The sequence below is a fragment of the Plecotus auritus genome, assembly GCF_963455305.1.
Source record: "Plecotus auritus genome assembly, chromosome: 2".
Taxonomy (NCBI): Eukaryota; Metazoa; Chordata; class Mammalia; order Chiroptera; family Vespertilionidae; genus Plecotus; species Plecotus auritus.
The window spans coordinates 34,837,523-34,858,953 of NC_137771.1; the positions used below are offsets into that span (position 1 = coordinate 34,837,523).

General features: G+C 43.5%; 1 protein-coding gene across 4 annotated transcripts in view; it reads left to right on the plus strand.

Annotated features, from left to right (window-relative positions):
* The window catches only part of RAB3B (RAB3B, member RAS oncogene family), a 93,243-nt gene that overhangs the window by 63,676 nt on the left and 8,136 nt on the right, over window positions 1–21,431 (plus strand). For 2 of the 4 annotated variants that reach the window (XR_013959734.1, XM_080652119.1), the window contains exon 5: window positions 5,654–5,841. Coding sequence is in view for 3 of the 4 variants with exons in the window: in XM_080652119.1 (XP_080508245.1) it covers window positions 5,654–5,841 (188 nt within the window). In the remaining variant the exon portion in view is untranslated. Of the gene's footprint in view, window positions 1–5,653; window positions 8,920–21,431 lie in introns of those variants that run through there. The other 2 variants (XM_080652118.1, XM_080652117.1) reach the window with 2 other exon arrangements.

Here is a 21,431-nt window from a genome sequence, read left to right on the forward strand (position 1 = left end):
GCTCCAACTAACTGAGCTACCTGGCCAGAGCTTGTTTTGTTGTATTTTTCTTTCCCTGTTGATAATCTCTAGGTTTCCTTACTATTCTATTTGGCCTTTTAGTTTTTCTATCACCTATATAATCAGTTCCCTCTGGGTTAAATATTAAGAATAGTTCCCATTTTCCTGTTGGGATCTGACTGAAACAACTGGGTAAGGTGCCATGGTATTACAGGGGAGAGGTACTTCATATGTTCTGAGTGGTGGGGGTTCAGTGGGAAGAGAAAGCGAAGGCTCTCTGGAATCAGTGATTCCACAGGTGAGTAATAAAGATAATTAGGAGTAGGAGCTAGAGAGTAGTAGCCTGAGCAGAGGCACCAAATAAGAAAGCGTTGATGTTTCTGGAACATGGTATGAACCAGGAAGATGAGGTTGGAGAAGTAGAGAGAGACCAACCATGCAGGGTAATGGGTGTTAAGCCAATAGGCTGGCTGTTGCATTAATGAAACCTCTCTCAGTTCTGGTGACACAAAGCCAAGTCAAAATAGCTCAGGTTATACGGACGGGGCATAGCTGAAATGAAGTGGAAGAAAAAGGTCGCTGAAATGATATGTTTGAGACATTAAGAGGCCAGGGTGTTGGATGGATTGTCCACGTGAAACCAAAAGTTCCTGAGAATGAGAACAACCCTGTGTGGAAAGGAAGACAGTGAGTCCCTTGCCAAAATCATCAGGGATCAGAGTGGTGTGAGTTGAAGATTGACAAATGATGGGAAATGAAGAGGTATCAGAAAAGGATGGAGAAGGGATTTGAACATATAAGTGAAGGAGAAAGGTTCTGGGGCAGTGTCAGGACGGAGGGGTGAGTTTAGTAGGTTGCAAGTTTCTGAATAGAATTCTGAAGTCAAATTCAGAACCAGGAAGTGTGGACACGGTCTGTGGGTCTGTGACAGCTGCCTTTGGACTGGAAGGGGAAACAATCATTTTGGGGTGGAGGGAATCATATTAGATTCAGTTAAGAATTGGGACCTGTTAAAGACAGCAGAAATTCCATTGTTTTGAAGCCAATTAGAGGGAGGAAAGGACTGGGGGCTAGTCTGATTAATCGGTTGTCATCTTCGTGACCTTGCTAGATTCTCAGCTCCTGAGAATCCTTACTAATGAACCTGAGGAAAAGGTTACCATCTGGACCTACGAATGAAGAACCTTCCAGGAGACTGACAGTAATTAGGTGGGGGTGCATCTGGACTTGTTCTGCTAGCAAAAGAGCTGGCTAGGCCCATGAGCTGGTTACTGGAATCAGAGTTCTCATACCTCCGTTACCTTTGAGATGACGGTGGAGACAAGTCTCGGCATGACATACGAGGTCTCCATGTTTGACCACCTACTACCTCATCTCTCACCACTTGGAGCTTTCTGCTCTAATGATAACAGACTACTATGGTCATCCCAGCATAAACCAAGGCTGTTTTTTGCCCCCTTGTCTGTGCTCATACCTTTTCCCCTGTGTGCTGTACATGCATGTGCTCACACATACACTCACAATCACGTGTCTTTATTTAGCTGATATCTTTTTAGGAATCAGCTTCTCCAAGAAGCCTTCCCTGGCCCCAGGCTCATTTAAATAACGTTGTGCCCTGACAATTGCCTGGCTTCTCACCATTCCAGCTTTTATCACTATAATATTGTCACTGTGTCTCTCCCACACTAAACTAGGAGCTCCTTAAGAGTAAGAACTGTTTCTGATTCACCTCAGTGTCCCCAGTGCCCAGCACAGGATCTGCCATGCTCATTGAGCTGAGTTCTTATGACCCCACTGTCCACATCTCCTCATCCACATCCTCCATGCTCATCCCACCTCCTTCATTCATTAATCATTCTACCACTATTCAGCAAGCACCTACTTCAACTGGTGCAGATGCTCAGATCAATGACATGGTCCCTGCTTGGGAGCTCCTTGTCAAATGGACTTCTCCATGCAGGGTGACATGTGCTGTGGCAGAGGAAGCACAAGGAGAATGAAGAGGCCCTATCTAAGCTGGGTCCTGAAAAATGAGAAGTTAGTTGGGTGAAGAGTTTTGCTCAGTACTGGCCCTAAAGGCTCCCATCCCCACTGACTTTGGAGGCTTCCACCCCCTTTCCTTCCCTCTACTCTCTCCTTCCACTGCATTCCTGCACAGCCTCTGGTTTGCTTTACCTGGGTTAGAAATGTTCTAGTGTGTTCTGTCACTGTTCCAACTGAGAGCAAGACAAGGGGGCATAAGGGATAGAGCCCTGGCTAATGCCCCATCTCTAAACCTCGGTTTCCCTATCTGTAAATTACAAGTGAAAACCCTTGTCTCACCTTAGCCCCCTCACAAGGTTGTTCTAAAATTGTATTTGTGGCCCTGGCTGGTGTGGCTCAGTTGGTTGAGCATTGTCCTGTGAACTGAAGGGTTGCCAGTTCGATTCCTGATCAGGTACATGCCCCAGTTTTGGGCTCGATCCCAAGTCTGGGTGCGTGAAGGAGGCAGCTGATCAATGTTTCTCTCTCACATCAATGCTTCTCTCTCTTTTTCCCCTCTCCCTTCTTCTCTCTTTCTAAAAAAAAAAAAATCAATAAAAACACATTTTTAAAAATTTGTATGTGTAAACTGTTAAGGACTATGCACATGTGAGGGACTGACATACTTTTGTGCATTTAATTTTCATTACTGCCTTATGAGGTATGTGATATTTACCCCATTCCACAGATGAAAAGACAGGCTTAGAGAGATTAGGCAACTTGCCTATGGTCACCCAGTTGGTAGCTGACTGAGGTATGTTCAAATCCAGGCTGTCTAACTCCTGGGCCTCTTCCCACTGCCCACCTGCTCAGTGTAGCATATCCTCCCCTCAGTGCCACTTCCTCAGAAGGCATTTGTGCTCATGGCCTTGACCTGTGTCCTCACATTCATCTACACTGATGGTTTAAGCCTATTTACTTCTTTATCTGTTTACCCCTTTCCTAGGCAGGCAACACCCCCAACACCTCCCCTGCCACTGTCACTTGTAATAAAACAGTCAACAGCCAGAGTCCATTTTTCCACAGTCCAGATATTCACTAAGGAAAAGCTACATGCTGGAGGGTCTCTGAAGCTGACTATGTTTCTGTGGCCTGAGGATAATGAGCCAGCAGCTGCCTCCTTCTTCATCACAGGCTGAAATTAGCCTGCACTTCTGCAGCTTGCCTTTCTCAGGTCGGGAAATAGGCCGCAGGAGAAGCTGTCAGCTGAGTTGGGCTGGCAGGGGTTGTGAGTGCCTTCAAGCTGGGATGGCTGGGGAAAGAGCCTTGTTTGTACCTGGGGGCTTCAGCCTCTTTGTAGACAACGGGATAACAGGGAGAGGAGGAAAGAGGAAAGAGACCCTCCTCCTTTGTGAGAGGCGAAAAAGAGGGAGAGGAGAGATGCAGATGAAAGAAGAAGAGCAGAAAGAAGCTGTCATTATAACAGGCAACTTTTGTACAGCAATTTATCCATCACCTCGCTCAGTCCTCCCAACCTCTCTCAGCTGGAAGACACAGTTATTATTTCTATTTGACATATGGGGAGTCTGAGACTCAGAGAGGTTAAGTAATTCAAAAAGATGAAGTGACTTGCCCAGATTCAGACACAGTGGTAGTCAGATAAAAGCAAAGGAGGCCAAAGATATTTGTAAAGGAAGAAAAAGATATGATCAGGGGGAAAAAAGGTAAGTGAAAGGGAGAAATAGGAGGCTGGGCTGTGTATGGACTTGGGAGCTAGCCAAACCCAGATCTAGACCCAGTTTCCACTAGTACAGCCATGTGACCTTGTATGAGTTATATAACCTCTTGGAGCCGTTGTTTTCTTATTTATAAATTGGAGAAGCTTCTGTTTACCCAACAGGCTGCTGTGAAGATTAAGTAAGATGATATTTGTAAAACTCCTAGCATAGAGTCTGGCATATAGGAGGTGCTCAATAAATATTAGAGACCCCCTAGAAAAGAGTGCAAGGAACATAAGGGGAAAAGAAGAGCTAAAATGAAAAAAAGGGAAGAAAGAAGCTTTTGAGGAGAAATAAAGATAGATTCCAAAGGAAGGGAAAGAGGTAGACAGACAAAAGAGGAAGGAGTAGGCTAGGGCAGGGAAGTGATGGAGAAAGTGGCTTAGACTCTTAAGGGTTGCCACCAACCTGAACAAGATTCCTCAGTTGGAAAGAAGCCACTTTGTCTGAATCAGGAGGGCCTTTCTTGGGTCTCCTAAGACAACCAAGTCCTGTTCATTGTCACAGAAAGTGTCGTTAAAGATCACAAGGTATAGAACAGTCAAGAATGTCTCATGCTTTAGGTGCAGTTTTCTTTTTTTTCTTTTTTTAAATATATTTTTATTGATTTTTTACAGAGAGGAAGGGAGAGGGATAGAGTTAGAAACATTGATGGGAGAGAAACGTCGATCAGCTGCCTCCTGCACACCCCCCACTGGGGATGTGTTCGCAACCAAGGTACATGCCCTTGACCGGAATCGAACCCGGGACCCTTCAGTCCCCAGGCCGATGCTCTATCCACTGAGTCAAACCGGCCAGGGCTTAGGTGCAGTTTTCTGAGGGCCTTTTGCGGGGGGCAGGGGGGGGGCTTGTTGGGAGAAGGAGAGATACAGGGCCATTCCACGGGAATTCAGGAAGAATGGACCCCACTGAGTGGTGATAAGCCTTTGTGTCTGTGGGTGGAAAGGGCAAATAGAATTTTGCTTATTCAGTGTGGATCTTGGGATGCCTCCCAGAGCCTAGACTAGTGCTGGCCAGACTAGGGGGAGACGGAGGCAGGGGGAAGAGGAGGGAAAGCCCTGGTCAGAAAGGCCAAAGCCTTGCTGAAACCGGTTTGGCTCAGTGGATAGAGCGTCGGCCTGCGGACTGAAGGGTCCCGGGTTTGATTCCGGTCAAGGGCACGTACCTTGGTTGCGTGCACATCCCCAGTAGGAGGTGTGCAGGAGGCAGCTGATCGATGTTTCTCTCTCATTGATGTTTCTGACTCTCTATTCCTCTCCCTTCCTCTCTGTAAAATATCAATAAATATATTAAAAAAAAAAAAAAAAAGAAAGGCCAAAGCCTGCTTCTCATACTGGTGCCTTTTCTTGGGCAAGTACTTACCTTGGGCAAGTCGGTTTATTTCTCTACACCACAGTGTCTACATTAGTGAAATGGAGAGGGTCTGCCTGGACCCTCTTTCCTCCAGGTATGACATCAAGATCAAATGAGATAATGGATGTGATAAATGCTTTGGAACCTGGCAAGTACTATGCACACATATTGAAGTAGTCACTCTATTAGAAAATATACCTAATGACTCTCCTCTGTGTCAGGCACAGGGCTATACACTTTACATTCATTATCTTGTTTAGTCCTTGAACTAATTCTATGAGGTAGGTAAACTTATCCCTATTTATAAACTGGGGCATTGATTCATGAAGAGAATAGGTGACTTTCTGGGAGTTACACAGCTGGTCAATGGTAGAGCCAGGATCTAAACCAGTGCAGGTAATCCCTGCGCTGTGCTGTTTCCTTGAAGCAGAATTCTCTGCCCATGGGATTAGGCTTCTTTGCTTCTCCCCTGAGCACTGGCTGTATTAATCCAGAGTGGTCTGATCAGGGGGCATGAAAAGGAAAAGGAAAATCCTTATCTGTATCTCTCTCCTCCGCAGGGTTTGACTTCTTTGAAGCCAGCGCTAAGGAGAATATCAGTGTGAGACAGGCCTTCGAGCGCCTGGTGGATGCCATTTGCGACAAGATGTCTGATTCACTGGACACGGACCCCTCCGTGCTGGGTGCCTCCAAGAACACCCGTCTCTCGGACACCCCGCCGCTGCTGCAGCAGAACTGCTCATGCTAGGCAAGGCCCCACCCTCCTGACCTCCCCTCATTGTGGCCCCACACCTACTCTGCTTCCCCTGTTACACTCTGTCCACCCCAGCCCCAAGCCAGCTGCGTTGCTGCTGTTCTTTGTCTGCCTTGGAGGAGGAAGCATGCCCGAGGGGTTCTCTGCAGATGGCCCCACTCACAGACACTCAGCACTAGACTAACAGCCAGGTTGCAATGTGGGTGGAGATTTACAAAAGAAGACTCCATTTTACAAAGGGGATTCACTACAAGGACTTGGAAAGCAAATCTCTTTTCTGCCTTTAGAATAAGATGTCCTCCATTTACCAAAACTTGACACACACACACACACACACACACACACACACACACACACAGACACACACACACACACACATTTTCCAGGGCCTGGCCAACTGTGTAAAGTGAGGCCCACCTGCACAGCTAATCCTATTAAAGAAAATCTCCCCATACACGACATGCTTGTTTCATATCGGGCTCCCCTGCGGAGCTTCCTCACACTGCAAGTCAAGCTTAGCTCTCCAAGCCCTAAGTCTGTTACCACGGATGCTCACAGGGCCTGGGCAGTTGCTGTGGTGACAGGCCAGAGCTAATCTCCAGAGAGCTCTGTAATGATGCTGAAGGAGCAAAGGCTGAGTCAGAAACACACTTAAAAGAAAAAGCTTATTCCCTTGAAAAATGTCAAACGTTCCTGCTATATGAAAGAGCAAGCCAGGGAGCTCAAAAAAGAAAAAAGAGAAACATGGGCAAGATAAAGAAGCAGGTCATGAATTTCTGATTTTGCTGCTTTCCAGCTGGTGCAAAACTGTGGGAACTCTATGAAATTGGTCATTGGTTCTTAAACTCCCAGAATATGAAAAATTTAGAGTTGGTAGGATCCCAAATTTGACCTAGTCTGACTAGTTAATTTCCATCCGTATCTCTGACCAAGTGGTTGTCAGGCCTCACAACCAGATCTCTTCCCCTAAAGCACACATTCCTGGTAGGGACCGGAGCTCATTGTTCACACCATCTTTGGGTGGCTCTCATAATCAGAAGGTTTCCCTTGTTTTAAGCTGAAATCTAACTCCTAAAAATTCTTCTTCCTTTTCTCACTCAGTTTGTACTAGCTCTGCTGTCAGAGACCTCACAAAGTCTGATCCCTCGGCCCCATGACACCCTGAGGTGACTTGAGAACAGAAGGCATGATCCCTGGGATCTGCCCTTTCTCTACATCAAATAGTTCTACTTCCTTCTGCCAGTGTCCATAGGATCTTCTCCCCATCCTGTCCTTTCTTCCAACCCATCTTTCAGTGACTCCTGAGTAGTCCAACTGGGAAATGTGGTTCAAAGCAGAATAAATCTAAGGGGGGCATGACCTTGATTTCCCACTTACAAAATGAGGGGGACTATTTGGATAATCTTTAACATAGCTTCTGGCACTTATAACTCTGTGACTCTTTTTCACCTTCATCATTTTAGTTCATTTGCAAAATAAACCCGAGGAATGAGGATTATCACCCCAATGTCATTGTAGCTAACCCTGATGTCATTGTTCCAAGCACTTTTCATGTATTAACCATTTATCTTCCCAACATTTTTGTGAGGGAGGAACTATAACCAATCTCATTTGTACATGGGGAAATTAAGGTATAAAGAGATTCTCTAGCTTGCCTAAAGTCATGGAATGAGTAAATGATAAAAAATGGGTTCAAACCCAGGTAGTAGGCTCCAAGGTTTGTGCTCTTCGCCCCATTCTATGCTCCATTTCTTATAAACTACGATCCAAGGAAGTTAAGAGACTTGGCCAAGATCACACAGCTAGTAAATGTTAGATCTATATGAGGATTCAATTCCAAGGCCATCAGATTTCAAGCCTACTAGAGAAAAGATATGTCTCTAATCTGTTAACAAACTGCTCACTGATTCAGACTAATCTGAGGTGATGAATGTCTAACACTTTGCAAAGCAGACTCAGTCTCTTAAGCAACCAGATCCCCTGGGCCTGAGCAAAAGATGTCTAGTGCTTCTCTGGCCCAAGCACTGGCTTTCCCTGAACCTGCCTCTGTCAGGCAATTCTTTATTTTTATTTTGTATTGATTTTACAGAGAGAAAGGAAGAGAGAGAGACAGAGACAGAGAGAGAGAGAGAGAGAGAGAGAGAGAGAGAGAGAGAGAGAGAGAGAGGAAACATTTATTTCTTGTTCCATTTATGCATTTATTGGTTGATTCTTGTATGTGCCCTGACCAGGGTTTTGAACCCACACTTTGGCATATCAGGACGATACTCTAACCAACTGAGCTGTCAGGCAATTCTTATCTAGCTCTCACGCAGTGCTTTAAGCAGCCTCCCTGCTCCACCAATGGGGCATTTTGGGGAAGTGACTTGTTCAACTTCTCTGACCATGAAAGAATGTGGTCCCCTCACAGGAAAGGAGTTCTGGTTGTGCTTTTCACACTGTCAAGTCCCATACAAGTCAGGGATAATTACTATTTTTCTGGGCAGTAACATTCATCTACCTTAGTACTAGGATTTCAGACTGAGCTCCTCATACCCCCTTGGATATGTCAGTACATATATCAAATAATCATTTTTCTCTTACTGAGTAGCCAGGCGAAGATTGAAAATTTTATTTAAAAACTGTCAAATTCTTTACAACTCAGGAGCTGGTTCAAGGGAGCAAGCATCTTTACAACAGATGGAATCAAGAGTTAAATATGATGGTGGCAACTCTTCTACCGGTGACAGAAAAATAGACCTGTTTATTAGATGGCAGTTCCCCAGCCCTGCTCTGTGACCTCATTTCCGCTAAGTGGAAGGCAGCAGCTTCCAGCTGATTGCAGCGCAATGTTCATCAATCACAGTAATAGCACAGTTCGCCACCAAGGTTCAAGCTACATAATATGTGTTAGTGGCAACTTGCCCTGGTTTTCATCTTGTTCAAAAATCCAAATAAAAGAAGATTTAAAACACACACCATTTTGACCTTGAAAGAAACAAAAGTAGGCCAAAAGTACAATACAGTATTGTAGCTATTTATAGAATCTGTTTTAAATGCATGTGTATCTGTAAATACAGAGTGATTCGTGACATATTGTCTCCTCAGTCTGTAACATTATTAACTTCTAGAAGCAACAAGGAGATAGAGGGTACTGAATGGTCACAGACTTGTCGAATATTAGATATGGAAGGAAGCTCAGAGAAAATCTTGTCCAGGCTCCATGTTTTACAAAGAGGAAGATTGAGGTGGAGAGAGAGAGGGAGGAGATTTCCTAAAGTCACTCACAGTGCATTTATGATGGAGACAGGAGTAGGTCTTAGATCACCTCTGGGGAAAAATTCACCTATTCCCTATATATCTATCAGGGGCCTGGCACTATTAAATATTAGATAAAGATAGATGAAAACAAGTGATCCCTGCCTGCAAGGTACCTATAGTTTAATGGATGTGTTTCTAAGATATTATCATCCCGATTTGGCAGGCAAGGAAATATAGACTTGGAAACGTTAATATGCCTAAGTCACCCACTAGGACCATTGGAACCTACCTCTGTCTGACTCATGCACTTTCAACTTTCCTTTTCAGATAGTTTCTTAGATGAAGGTGATATGGGATGGTGGTAATGACACACTCCCAGGGAATCTCAGAGTTAATTAAATAACCTCAGTTGGGACATTGGTTTTACAATTGCTTTGTGACTGCAGCCTTATAACATTCACAGAATATGAATTCTCCAGATCTGACTCACATCCCCTGCTCCTGGCCCAAAGCTCTTGCCTTGGATATCAGGTTTCCTCGAGTGTCTTAAAGAATGTTTGCCAACAGTTTGGGAGAAGGGGAAGGAATTACAGCAACCAGTGTCCTGGGATTTCACTGATTTTAGATTCCCCATCCCAAACCTACACCTGATTACCTGCCACAGCTGGTGACTGAGAATATGTGCAAGAGACAGGCCTGTGGGTTACAAATACTGCTAAGTGATGTTTTTGAAAGCCTGGATCCCTTATGTGAAGTAGGCAAAACTCAAATGTACTCATTCAACAAATTAGTATCTGATACGTACCAGGATACATTTGGTGGCAAATCAGATACAGTCCTTGCCTTCATGAAGGTTATATATTCTAATTCAGTGATTTTCAACCCGTGTGCCCCAAGAATTTTTAACACATGCAATACCTGACTACTTAATCAGGGGTATTGACGTCTTTTCCCTTAGATTGCCAAATTAAAAAATGACAATAGCCAACACAACAATAGCCATCTGGTCTGAATGAATCAAAATTATATCTATACTAGAGGCCCGATGCATGAAAATTCATGCACTGGAGCGGGGGGGGGGGGGGGCCCTCAGCCCGGCCTGCCCCCTCTCATAGTCCGGGAGCTCTCAGAGGCAGGAGGCAACCCGGCAATCAGGGGAAGGTGACGTCCCCATCACACCTCTGCTGCTGCCACTGCCGGCAGCGCAAGTCTCAGTCGGCCCTGGTTACCTGAGCCTCAGGTGGCCCTGGGCAGCTGGGCAGCCGACATCCGAAGCTTGCCTGTGTCTCGGGCCGGCCCTGGGCGGCTGGGAGGCTGAGGGTGGGTCCGGCCGCACCGCACGCCTGCCACCCCCTGGTGGTGCTGAAAGGACTGGGGACTCTGGTGGGGCTGAGGGGATTGGGCACCACCATCTTGTGGCTATAGTTTCCCCCATCTTTGTGATGGCATGACAGTCAATTTGCATATTCCCTCTTTCTTAGATAGGATTTTTTTCAGATCAGCAAAAACTATATTTTTTGGTATGCCACAGAATTTTAGTAATTAATTTACGTGTGCCATGAGATGAAAAAGGTTGAAAATTGCTGGTCTAGTAGCTTGTGGTTTCGTCTAGACCCGTGGTCGGCAAACTGCAGCTTGTGAGCCACATGCAGCTCTTTGGCCCCTTAAGTGTGGCTCTTCCACAAAATACCACGGCCTGGGTGAGTCTATTTTGAAGAAGTGGCGTTAGAAGAAGTTTAAGTTTAAAAAATTTGGCTCTCAAAAGAAATTTCAATCGTTGTACTGTTGATATTTGGCTCTGTTGACTAATGAGTTTGCTGACCACTGGTCTAGACCTTGTAAAGTAGCCACTCCAATGTAATTACAAAGTGCTCTGAAGAAGAGCTACATCATTCCATGTCACCCGAGTCACCTTTGTAGAACTGCTTCAGGGGCACTAGGAAGATTCCATTGCACCCAGATACCTCCACTACGCACCGTCCATTGCTTTACATTCCTCAATTAAGCTTTCATTTATTAAGTTCGATGGCTGATTAAGTACAAATCCTCCCAAAAGAGTAAGGGAGAGAGAAGGAGCATCTGAACTGTGAAACAGCTTTAGACTGCCTGGTTCAAAGTTAATTGTCTTCTGAGGAACATAACAATTCCAAAACGTAGTGACTTAAAACTACAATCATTATTATTCATGGTTCTGTGGGTTGGCAGGATGGAACTTCTTGCTGAGGCTGGATGTTCTAGAATGGCCTTATTCACATGTCTTTGTGCCCAGATGAGATGACTGGGGTGATTGAGGCCTCTGTCCACATCGTCTGATCCTTCAGAAAGCTGCCCAGGTTTGTTCACATGGTGGTGGAAGTTTTCCCAGCAGCAAGAGAGGGCAAACTCCAAAGCAGAAAGAAGCACTCATCTAGCCTCTGTTTGCATCATGTTTGCTAATGTCCCACCAACTAACACAAGTTACATGACTAAGCCCAGTTTTAAGGGCTGGAGAAATAGATGTCATTTCTTGATGGCAGGAGCTGTAAAATATTGTGGTCATGTTTTTTCCAATCTACCAAAGGAAGCAACCCTAAGTCATCTGAGACTAAGTTTAGTAAATTTCCCTGGATTTTAAAACCTGGCTTTGAAGATATCCCCCAAAGACAAATGTCAAAATGATGAAAAGCAGGGCAGTGTCATCATTCCTATAGTTGTCCAAAGGGTCTACTTTGGAGGAATCAAGACATAGCTGGGTAGAGCAGTTTTTGTTTGTTTTTTACTTAAATTCTTTATTGTTTAAAGTATTACATATGTTGGATAGAGAAGTTTTGATTTTTGTTTAGCAGTCCATTTTGGTTACTTCTTAGTCACCCCCTGAGGGATTAGCCTGGTTTCTCATTCCAAAGGATTCACCATAATAATGGTTGTGATTTCCACCTGAAGTTTCTGGCTGGAAGCCCAGCAGAGGTATTCGGTCAGTATATGTACAAAAGATGGCTCAGAGAATAGTTGGGCTCTGCTGTAGCTATATTTTTTCCTTGAACAGCTCATCAGGTCCTGAAGCTTTAGATACACAAGTGCCTACTGGAACTCTCCATGTCTCAAACTTAATATGCCCACATTGGAACTCTTGATTCTTCCCCAAATTCATTTCAACCTTAATCTTCACAGAAACCTAAGGGTCATCTTTAATGCCTTATTTTTCTCTTTTTTTGTAGTGTTTACATATAATCCAGCAGCAAGTGCTATGATTCTCTTCTAAAATAGATCTCAAGCCAAAACCGGTTTGGCTCAGTGGATAGAGCGTCGGCCTGTGGACTGAAAGGTCCCAGGTTTGATTCTGGTCAAGGGCACGTAACTTGGTTGCGGGCACATCCCCAGTAGGAGGTGTGCAGGAGGCAGCTGATGGATGTTTCTCTCTCATTGATGTTTCTAACTATCCCTCTTCCTTCCTCTCTGTAAAAAATCAATAAAATATATTTAAAATAGATCTCAAGTCAGCCCACTTTTCACCATTTCCATTGTCTTGACCTTGGTCCAACCCACTATTGTTTCTCCCCTAGAGAGCTACTGCAGAGCTCCTAACTCGTTTCCCTACTCCACACTTACTTTGCTACAGTCCATCCTCCATACAACATCAGTCTTTTAAAAACATAAATGAGTGAACATCTCAGTAACACCGAGGTTTACTTCAGTAGCACACATGAAAAGAATCCAGAGACTTCTATTATTACTAATAATTCATATTGCCTGGCCGGCGTGGCTCAGTGATTAAGCGTAGACCTATGAACCAGGAGGTCATGTTTCGATTCCCAGTCAGGACATATGCCCGGGGAACAGCTCGATTCCCAGTGGGGGGCATGCAGGAGGCAGCCAGTCAATGATTCTCTCTCATCATTGATGTTTCTATCTCTCTCCGTCTCCTTTACTCTCTGAAATTAATAAAAATATCTTTAAAAATAATAATTTGTATTTTACTGATTCGGTTTCTAGCTCTGAATCTGACCCTAACTTGCTTCAGGACCTCTGATAAGTCATGTACTAGCCAGCTAATGTGTCTCCTCGCATTTCTTCAGAAGTAGCAACCTCTTCTTTCGTAGTACTCCTATTTCCTTATCTAAACCAGGCGATTCTAGAGAAGACTGTCAATAAAAGGGACATATGATCAAGCGGGGCCAATCAGAATCCTATCCCACAATTTAAAAGAAAACTGGAGCTATTTTCTTTCCTTTAGGGTGAGAAATATGTGAGGATATGAGCTCTGAAACTGTGATGGCCTATCCTCAACCCAGGTATAGAAGGCTCGTCTGGAGTAAGAGAAAACAAGGCCTCATGCAGAGATAATAAACTTTCCTTGCCCTGATTCTGGCTTCTTGAGGTTTGGCTGGTCACTTCTTCCTCTGATTATGTTAGATAACTCAGTGTTTGTTTGTTTGTTTGTTTGAGAGAGAGAGAGAGAGAGAGGAAGAAACATTGATTTGTTGTTCCACTTATCTATGCATTCATTGGTTGATTCTTGCATGTGCCCTGACCGGGGATCAAACCCATAATCTTGGCATATCAGGACAACACTCTAACCAATCGAGCTATCCGTCCAGGGCCCCTCAGTATATTTTTCTAATAAAGTCTCCCTTTATCTTTGCTCATTGGAGTTAGATTCTTATCACTTGCAAACAAAAATACCTTCTTCCCTCTTTGGTTCTGTTTTCTTACTGTTCTAAAGTTCAGTAATTCTAATTTTTACACACTGAGTGTTTCAGAAAATCCCACATCTATGGACTTCCTGATTAAGACTTCATATAATCTGGAACAAAGCCCACTCTTCACTTTCACTTCTGGTACCTGAATACGTGAGGAAGAAGGATTTTGCAAGGTGAGGAGCAGTTCTCCAAGAACACTGATGACAGCACAGGCAAAGGTTCTGATGATTAGGTCAGTGGTCCACAGAGTTTGGCTTCCCAAGTACTCAGAAGCTAGACAAAAACATCTAACACCACAGCTGCTATTTCTCCACATCTGTTTCTGTTTCCCTGACACCCACCATATTGAGAGAACATCACTGATGGGACTGAGTTGTGTGACATGTGCTTTTACTTGCTTTTGTTCTATCATTTTGAAGTGGCCAAACAGCAAATACTGGGAGACTTGAATAAAAGAGTTTCCTTTGCTTGGTATAAAACTATGCAACAGAATGTTAACATTGGGCAAAGTAAATTAGTAAAACTTTGAGGGGTGTGAATAGGATTCCCAGCTCCCTTCAGAATCTAATGTACCTCTTGGGGTGGGGGAAGGGTTTATCAATAGATTGGGTTAAATCTCATATGCTGTGAAACCTTAGTTAAGTCAATCCTTATCTCTGGGCTTCAGGAGCTTAGACCAGATGTTTTCTGCAGGCCCTCTTATCACTAATGCTCTGTGATTTTATGTCCATTTTCTATAAGAGCTGCAAGTGGCAAACAGGATTTTGGTGGAAATTCTTTCATTATAAAAATCTCCTTTCTTCTCGGGTACAATGAAAACAGCCAAGGCTGAGTGACCTCCACATCATTCAGTCAGGCTTGGGGCCTGGTTTCTGAGGCTGCCAGAAAGCATCTTAGCAATTAAGTGCATCTGGATTGTCTGTGACTGCCCGTCCCGTGCCAGAGGTTTTTAAGGGTAACAACAGGAAGAAGAAAAACAAGAATCTCTGAAGAGACTTGTTAAGAATGGAGCACAGGCCCTAGCTGGTTTGGCTCAGTGGATAGAGAGTAGGCCTGTGGACTGAAGGATCCTGGGTTGCAGGCTTGATCCCCAGTAGGGGTTATGCAGAAGGCAGCTCATCAGTGATTCTCTCTCATCATTGATGTTTCTATCTCTCCCTCTCCCTTTTTCTCTGAAAATATATGTTTCTCAAGTGCCATGCATTTGATAAGAGACATAAATGCATTCCAATCAAAGGAGGACTTAATTTATAGAGCACCAAGTATGTGCCAGGATCAGCTGGGCAAGATCTTTCTGAGGTTAATCTCTGTCATGTAACTGGAAACTAAAGGGCTGAGAGATTTGCATGTGCTGAACTATCTTCCAATCCCTCCAAACATCAGACCACAGGATGAGGACTAAGAAGGTTGTGTGGTAGTATGGTTAAGAACATAGGGCTTATGGTCTGACAGATCTGGGTTCAATTCTTGGCTCTTCATCACTAACTAGTTGTGTGACTGAGAACATTACTTTCTGAGCTTCAGTTACATCACATGAAAATAGAAAAATAATATGTACCTCAAAAGGTTGTTGGGAGGATTAAATGATAGGATGGGTATAAAACCCTTTGTGCAGAGCCTGACAAACATGTGGTGTTGACTATGGTACTACACAATCATCTCAGTCAGGCAGAACCAGGGAGGCAAATCCAGTCAGGACCTTTGTAAGGGCACTAAGAAAAGAGAACCCAGGGTAAACACCGTGAGGAAAAGAGCAATAAAAGGGGGATGTAAGTTGGAGATGGAGTCTGGACTTGGAAAGTAGATCAAGGTAGAATCTCATCAGGAACAAGGGAGTCCAGATGGCCTTGAACAGCTCTGTTGCATGACCTTGTTGGGCTGACTGCCACCAGACACCTGGCAGAATGATACTTCATACTTCCTCTCAGAAACCAATCTCCAGGAGTAAGAAATAAGCCACAACAGAGTGTTCTGGATCCTATGTTAGACGTGCCCTCCCACGCTCAGAAAACTAGGGTTCCAGAGACCTGGAATTGAGTTCCGCCTCTGCAACATGCTAACTGTGTAACATTTGACAAACATATTTTCATCTATAAAATGAGATGAATAATCTTGCCTACTTTACAAAGTAGTTGTAAGAGTCAAACACAAGTGCATTTTAGAAACTGTGGGATGTTCTGGACATATAAGTTACAGCCACTGTGAGGGGCCGGGGTAAGCAGGGTTTATTCCAGAATGAAACGGAGTATACCACTCTCAAAGGCATTTACAAAGTTCCTTTCCTCACTCTGCCTCCTCTCCCCATCCCTCCAAATTTTGGTCCCAGGTACCTAACCTCACATGGAAATAACAGGGCCAAGATGCCTTATACCCAGAGGTTTGGTTGGCTTCACAGAAACTTCCAGAGACTAAGAGCAACCAAAGAGAATCGGCCAGTGCATGCCGGGATTGGATAACAGAGCAGTGAGCAGTGACAGGATTGGGACCCAGGAGGGGCAGACAGAAGGATCTGTCTGCACTAGGATTGGAATACTGTAATAAAAAGCATCAATCATGTGTTCAGCATTTACAGTTCCCAAAGCACTTTCTCATCAAAGCCTCAATGATCTTTGACACAACCCTGTGATGTGGGTTTTATTATTTCAAGTACTCAGATGAGGAAAACTGGGGCCTGCATCAGTGAAGCAACCAGTCCAGGACTACATAGAGAAGACAGCAAAGTGCTTAGTTAGTCTCAGAACAAGGTAGGGTCTGCCCCCAAGAATAGGCATCCCTGATCCTGAGCCCTGTCTCCCTAAAGGGGATGGAGCAGAGAGGCAGGGGGGTGGGAGTCACAGCTGAAGAGAAAACCTAAGTACATATTAGTTGTGTTTACGTCTGGCTTCTTCTCTGCTTGTGGGAGAGAAGAAAGAAGAGGAACACAGCCCTCCTCACCATCCCCACCGCCTCAAAATTAAACCCTGGCGCAGGGTTGAACAGCAGATGTTGTCCTCATATCATGGGACTAAGGGCAGTTGGTCTCTGGAGTCACAAAGGGAAATGTCACCTTATTCAGATTGTGCACCATCAGCAATCACCTCAATTGCTCTTTCTAATTTATTCAACCAGGGATGGGGCTGGTCTCATGCCAGCCTAGGAGATGAACCATAACAGGCTGAGCAGAATTACTCAGGAGGAGCAATTAGCAAAAATTGGAGTTGTCCTTCTCTAGGACTGAGCAGGCAGAGGAATAATAACTCTCAAGTCTCTCCCTATCAGATTGTAGCTAAGCAGATATTTCCATGCTTTTTAATTCTTCCTATGTTCCATGCACTGACACCTCTTCTCAGTGACATATTAAATATGAAATGTCACATGGCATTGTGAGTTTGTACAAATATAAAGAAATTTATGGATACTGAGGAGTATATACAGTAACAAAAGGGAAGATCTCATTTGCAAATATCTGTGGTGTCTCCTTGTTTATGTTGACATACTTTATACAAATTGACTTTTCTTAATGTAGCTCCTATCCTTACTGTAGTGGCAATGATGGTATGTGCATTAAAGTTAATCTGAACTACTATCATTTATGGAATAACTCTTCCCTGAGTTTGGGCTAAGAACTTTGGGAGGAGACTCCTGTCACCTGAGATTGTAGGAACTGGAAAATAGTCACCTCTTTCTAAAGCACCAATGCAACGAAAACCACAATACAAGGCAGTGGTTCATGAATGACTCAGAAAGAGGGAGATCAGTGTGGACAGGGAAGGCTGAATGGAGGAGGAAGGACTGGGGCTGCAAGAGGTCTGGAGACCCTCTGAGTCCCAGCTCTCTGCTGGGTGATATAGTGGATGCAAAAAATCATGGAGCAGTGTGTGCCTCCAAGCAGCTTAGCTCAGTATTAACTCCAACAGAGGGTTAGGTACACTGTTGGATAGCATGTGGGAGCAAGGCTGCTGAACTGGAGAGAAAGTGCAGACAGAACTGGCCAGCTAGGTAAAGAGGCACAACCCATTCCACCCACCAACCCCTCAAAAGTATAACAAGTCTAAGCAGGTAGTGAAGTAAATTCAGTTCTTCACCCATCCCTACCATGTCTAGATTACTTAAAACACCTAATACCATGTAAATGCTATGTGAATAGTTGCTATACTATATTGTGTAGGGAATGATGGCAAGAAAAAAGTCTGTACCTGTTCAGTTTCAGATACAACCATGTAGGCCTAACTACATAATTTATGTCAGCAACAGCGTGACTTTTTTTCTGAATATTTTCCATCCACAGTTGCTTGAGTCTGTGGATATGGAATCTGCAAAAGGGAGAGCCAACTAGATTTTCAAAGTGTAGCAATTCGTAGAATGAGGGCTGCCAATAAGTTGAATGGCAACCTCTCCTTGGTTTGAGAAGACTGGGGTACACTTTAGACCAGAGCCTCTGCATATGCTGTCTTTCTACTCCTCTGTCTCCCAAGCTCAGTTAGGTACCCTCTCTGGAGAACCACGCCCCCTTTGTTTTCCTTTGCCATAGAACTTACATGCCATATTGTAATTTCTGGTTACCTGTGGGAGTAGATTGTGCAATAATACAAAACACTATTTGTGTGTGTGAAATAAACCAGGCAAGAGGTAGGCAGTTGAGTGTAGTATCCAGAGTTCACCATTAGTTCACTGCTTTTCCAGGCTCCCAGCTTTTGAAAGGGCTGCTTGGATCACTGTTATGCCTATTGAAAGGGAGATTTCTACTCCTTCTTTAGTGGTCTTTCTGCTTTTCATAGTGGACATATAGGATGACTGTGAATCAGCTGGTAACTGTCTAAAATAAGTATTTGGGTTGTCTATGCATGATTCAATAAACTGACTCTATAAAGAACAGCTAAAAATAAGATCCTCAAAATTATGCTGGGGTTAGCAATAATATCCCTAAATTCTTTCTTTTCTCTATGTTACAACACTATTGCTTCAACTTATATCAACTCTTACCTCAACAAAGGAGCATAGTGGTTATGAAAAGACTGTAGATTCAAATTTTGGTTCAGTCTCTCACTAGTTTTGTGACTTTGGGAAATTACTTAATTTCTCTATACCTCAGATTCCACATCTGTAGAGGAGGGATACATCATAGAGTTGCTGTGAGCATTAAATGAGTTAATGTATGTTTGGGAGAATGCCTGGAACATAATAAATGTTAGCTATAATTATTATTACTTTTCTCTATATCAGTTAGTGTCTGGCAGGAAATAAATGGTACACTGAAAATAATTTAAGGTATGTTTAATAAAGGAACTATTTGCAAAATGAGTACAGGTTTTAGGGAGACCAACATGGGGTATACATTTTGCCCGGTGAGAACAACAATGGGAATTATTACTATCCAAAGGCATGAAAGGTTAAAGGTAGAATCTAAAGAGGGCGGTTGTATGGAAGGGGCTGCCTGATCAGAGCTGTGGCCTTTGGTGGAGGGACACACCCTCACAAAGTGACTCAGTAGGGAGGATACTGGGGGATAAATACTCTTTTTCCTCTTTCCTGCTGACTTCTGATCTCCTGCTGCTCTCTCCTGATGCTAGACCCAACCAGAAGCTAGAGGGCAAGGAAGCCTATTGGGACCCCCTACAGGTCAAACTTCCGGAACATGGAACAGGTGGAATATGGTGGCAAGAGTATCAGAAGAGGCAAACAGAAAATATCCACCTCACCTTTCATCTTGTCTTGCCTTCCTCTATTCTCTATCTTGCAACCAGAATGATCTTTCTAAAGCATGAATCTAATCTTGTCTTGCCCCAACTTGATGTCCTTTGTTGGCTGACATTACCTTCAGATAAAGATACTTAACATAAAATGCAGGGCCTATTGATTTGTCACCAGCTTAACCCTCCAGTTTTAACTATTGCCACCCCCCTCGCAACCCTTACTGTGAGCCATATTTAACTACCCTCAAACTCATAAGAACATAGCTTTCTTTTCTTTGACCCACTTCTTGTCCTGGAACTCAATCTGAAATGATCTTTCCTCTTTCATTCTCTTTCACTTGGCTAATGCTTATTCATGCCTTATACATAGAAATGAAGGGGTTTCTCTATTAGCTTTGGGGTGATCTAAGCTCCATTTCTATAGCAATGTTTTCTTGAGTCCTGAAAGTGGTGGTACTTTAAGGCTAGTATTCGGTAATACTTTCATTTTTAAGTGAACTTTTGTTATTTTTTTTTGAGATTTTAATTATGACAGGTACATAGCCTACAAGATAGTGCTTGACAGTAATGAGAGTTGAGTTTTTTTTTTAATAAATCTTTATTCAGATTATTACAATTGTTTCTCCTTTTTCCCCCCATAGCTCCCCTCCACCTGGTTCCCACCCCACCTTCTGCTCTTACCTCCCCCGCACTGTCCTCATCCATAGGTGTATGATTTTTGTCCAGTCTCTTCCTGAACCCCCCATACCCTTTTCCCCCTGAGAATTATCATTCCACTCCCTTTCTATGCCCCTGATTCTTATATTCACCAGATTATTCTGTTCCTCAGGTTTTTAATTCACTTGATTTTTAGGTTCACTTGTTGATAGATATGTATTTGTTGTTCATAATTTTTCTCTTTACTTTTTTCTTCTTCCTCTTCTTTAAGAATACCTTTAACCATTTCATATAATACTGGTTTGGTGGTGATGAACTCCTTTAGCTTTTTCTTATCTGTGAAGTTCTTTATCTGCCCTTCAATTCTGAATGATAGCTTTGCTGGGTAGAGTAATCTTGGTTGTAGGTTCTTGCTATTCGTCACATTGAAAATTTCTTGCCACTCCCGTCTGGCCTGCATAGTTTCTGCCAAGAAATCAGCTGACAGTCGTATGGGTGCTCCCTTGTAGGTAACTAACTGTTTTTCTCTTGCTGCTTTTAATATTCTCTCTTTGTCTTTTGCTCTTGGCATTTTAATTATGATGTGTCTTGGTGTGGTCCTCTTTGGATTCCTTTTGTTTGGGGTTCTGTGCACTTCCTGGACTTGTAAGTCTATTTCTTTCACCAGGTGGGGGAAGTTTTCTGTCATTATTTCTTCAAATAGGTTTTCAGTATCTTGCTCTCTCTCTTCTTCTGGCACCCCCATAATTCTGATGTTGGTACGCTTGAAGTTGTCCCAGAGTCTTCTTACACTGTCTTCAACTTTTTGAATTTTTTTTTTTGCTTTTTGCTTTTTCGGTTGAGTGTTTTTTGCTTCTTTGTATTTCAATTCTTTGACTTGATTCTTGTGTTCCTCTAGTCTGTTTTTGGGTCTCTGTATAATATTTTTTATTTCAGTCAGTGTATGTTTAATTTCTAGTTGGTCCTTTTTCATATCTTCGAGGGTCTCGTTATATTTATTGGCCTTTTCTAGGATATTCTTGAAAAGCCTTATAATCGTGGTTTTGAATTCTATATCCAGTCATTTGTTTTCCTCCATTTCTTTCGTTTGTGATCTGTATCTTTGTCTCTGCATTTTCATTGCTTCCCTGAGTTGGTAGGGTAGCTTTGTGTGCTAGGTTTCCTATATGGCCCAGTGGGTCGGCCTCCCCAGTTAACCTGAGGTGGACACTCTTGGTGCACCCCTTTGTGGACTGTGTGTACAGCCTTGTTGTAGTTAAGTCTTGATTGTTGTTGGTATCACTGGGAGGAATTGACCTCCAGGCCAGTTGGCTGTAAGGATCAGCTGTGTCTATGC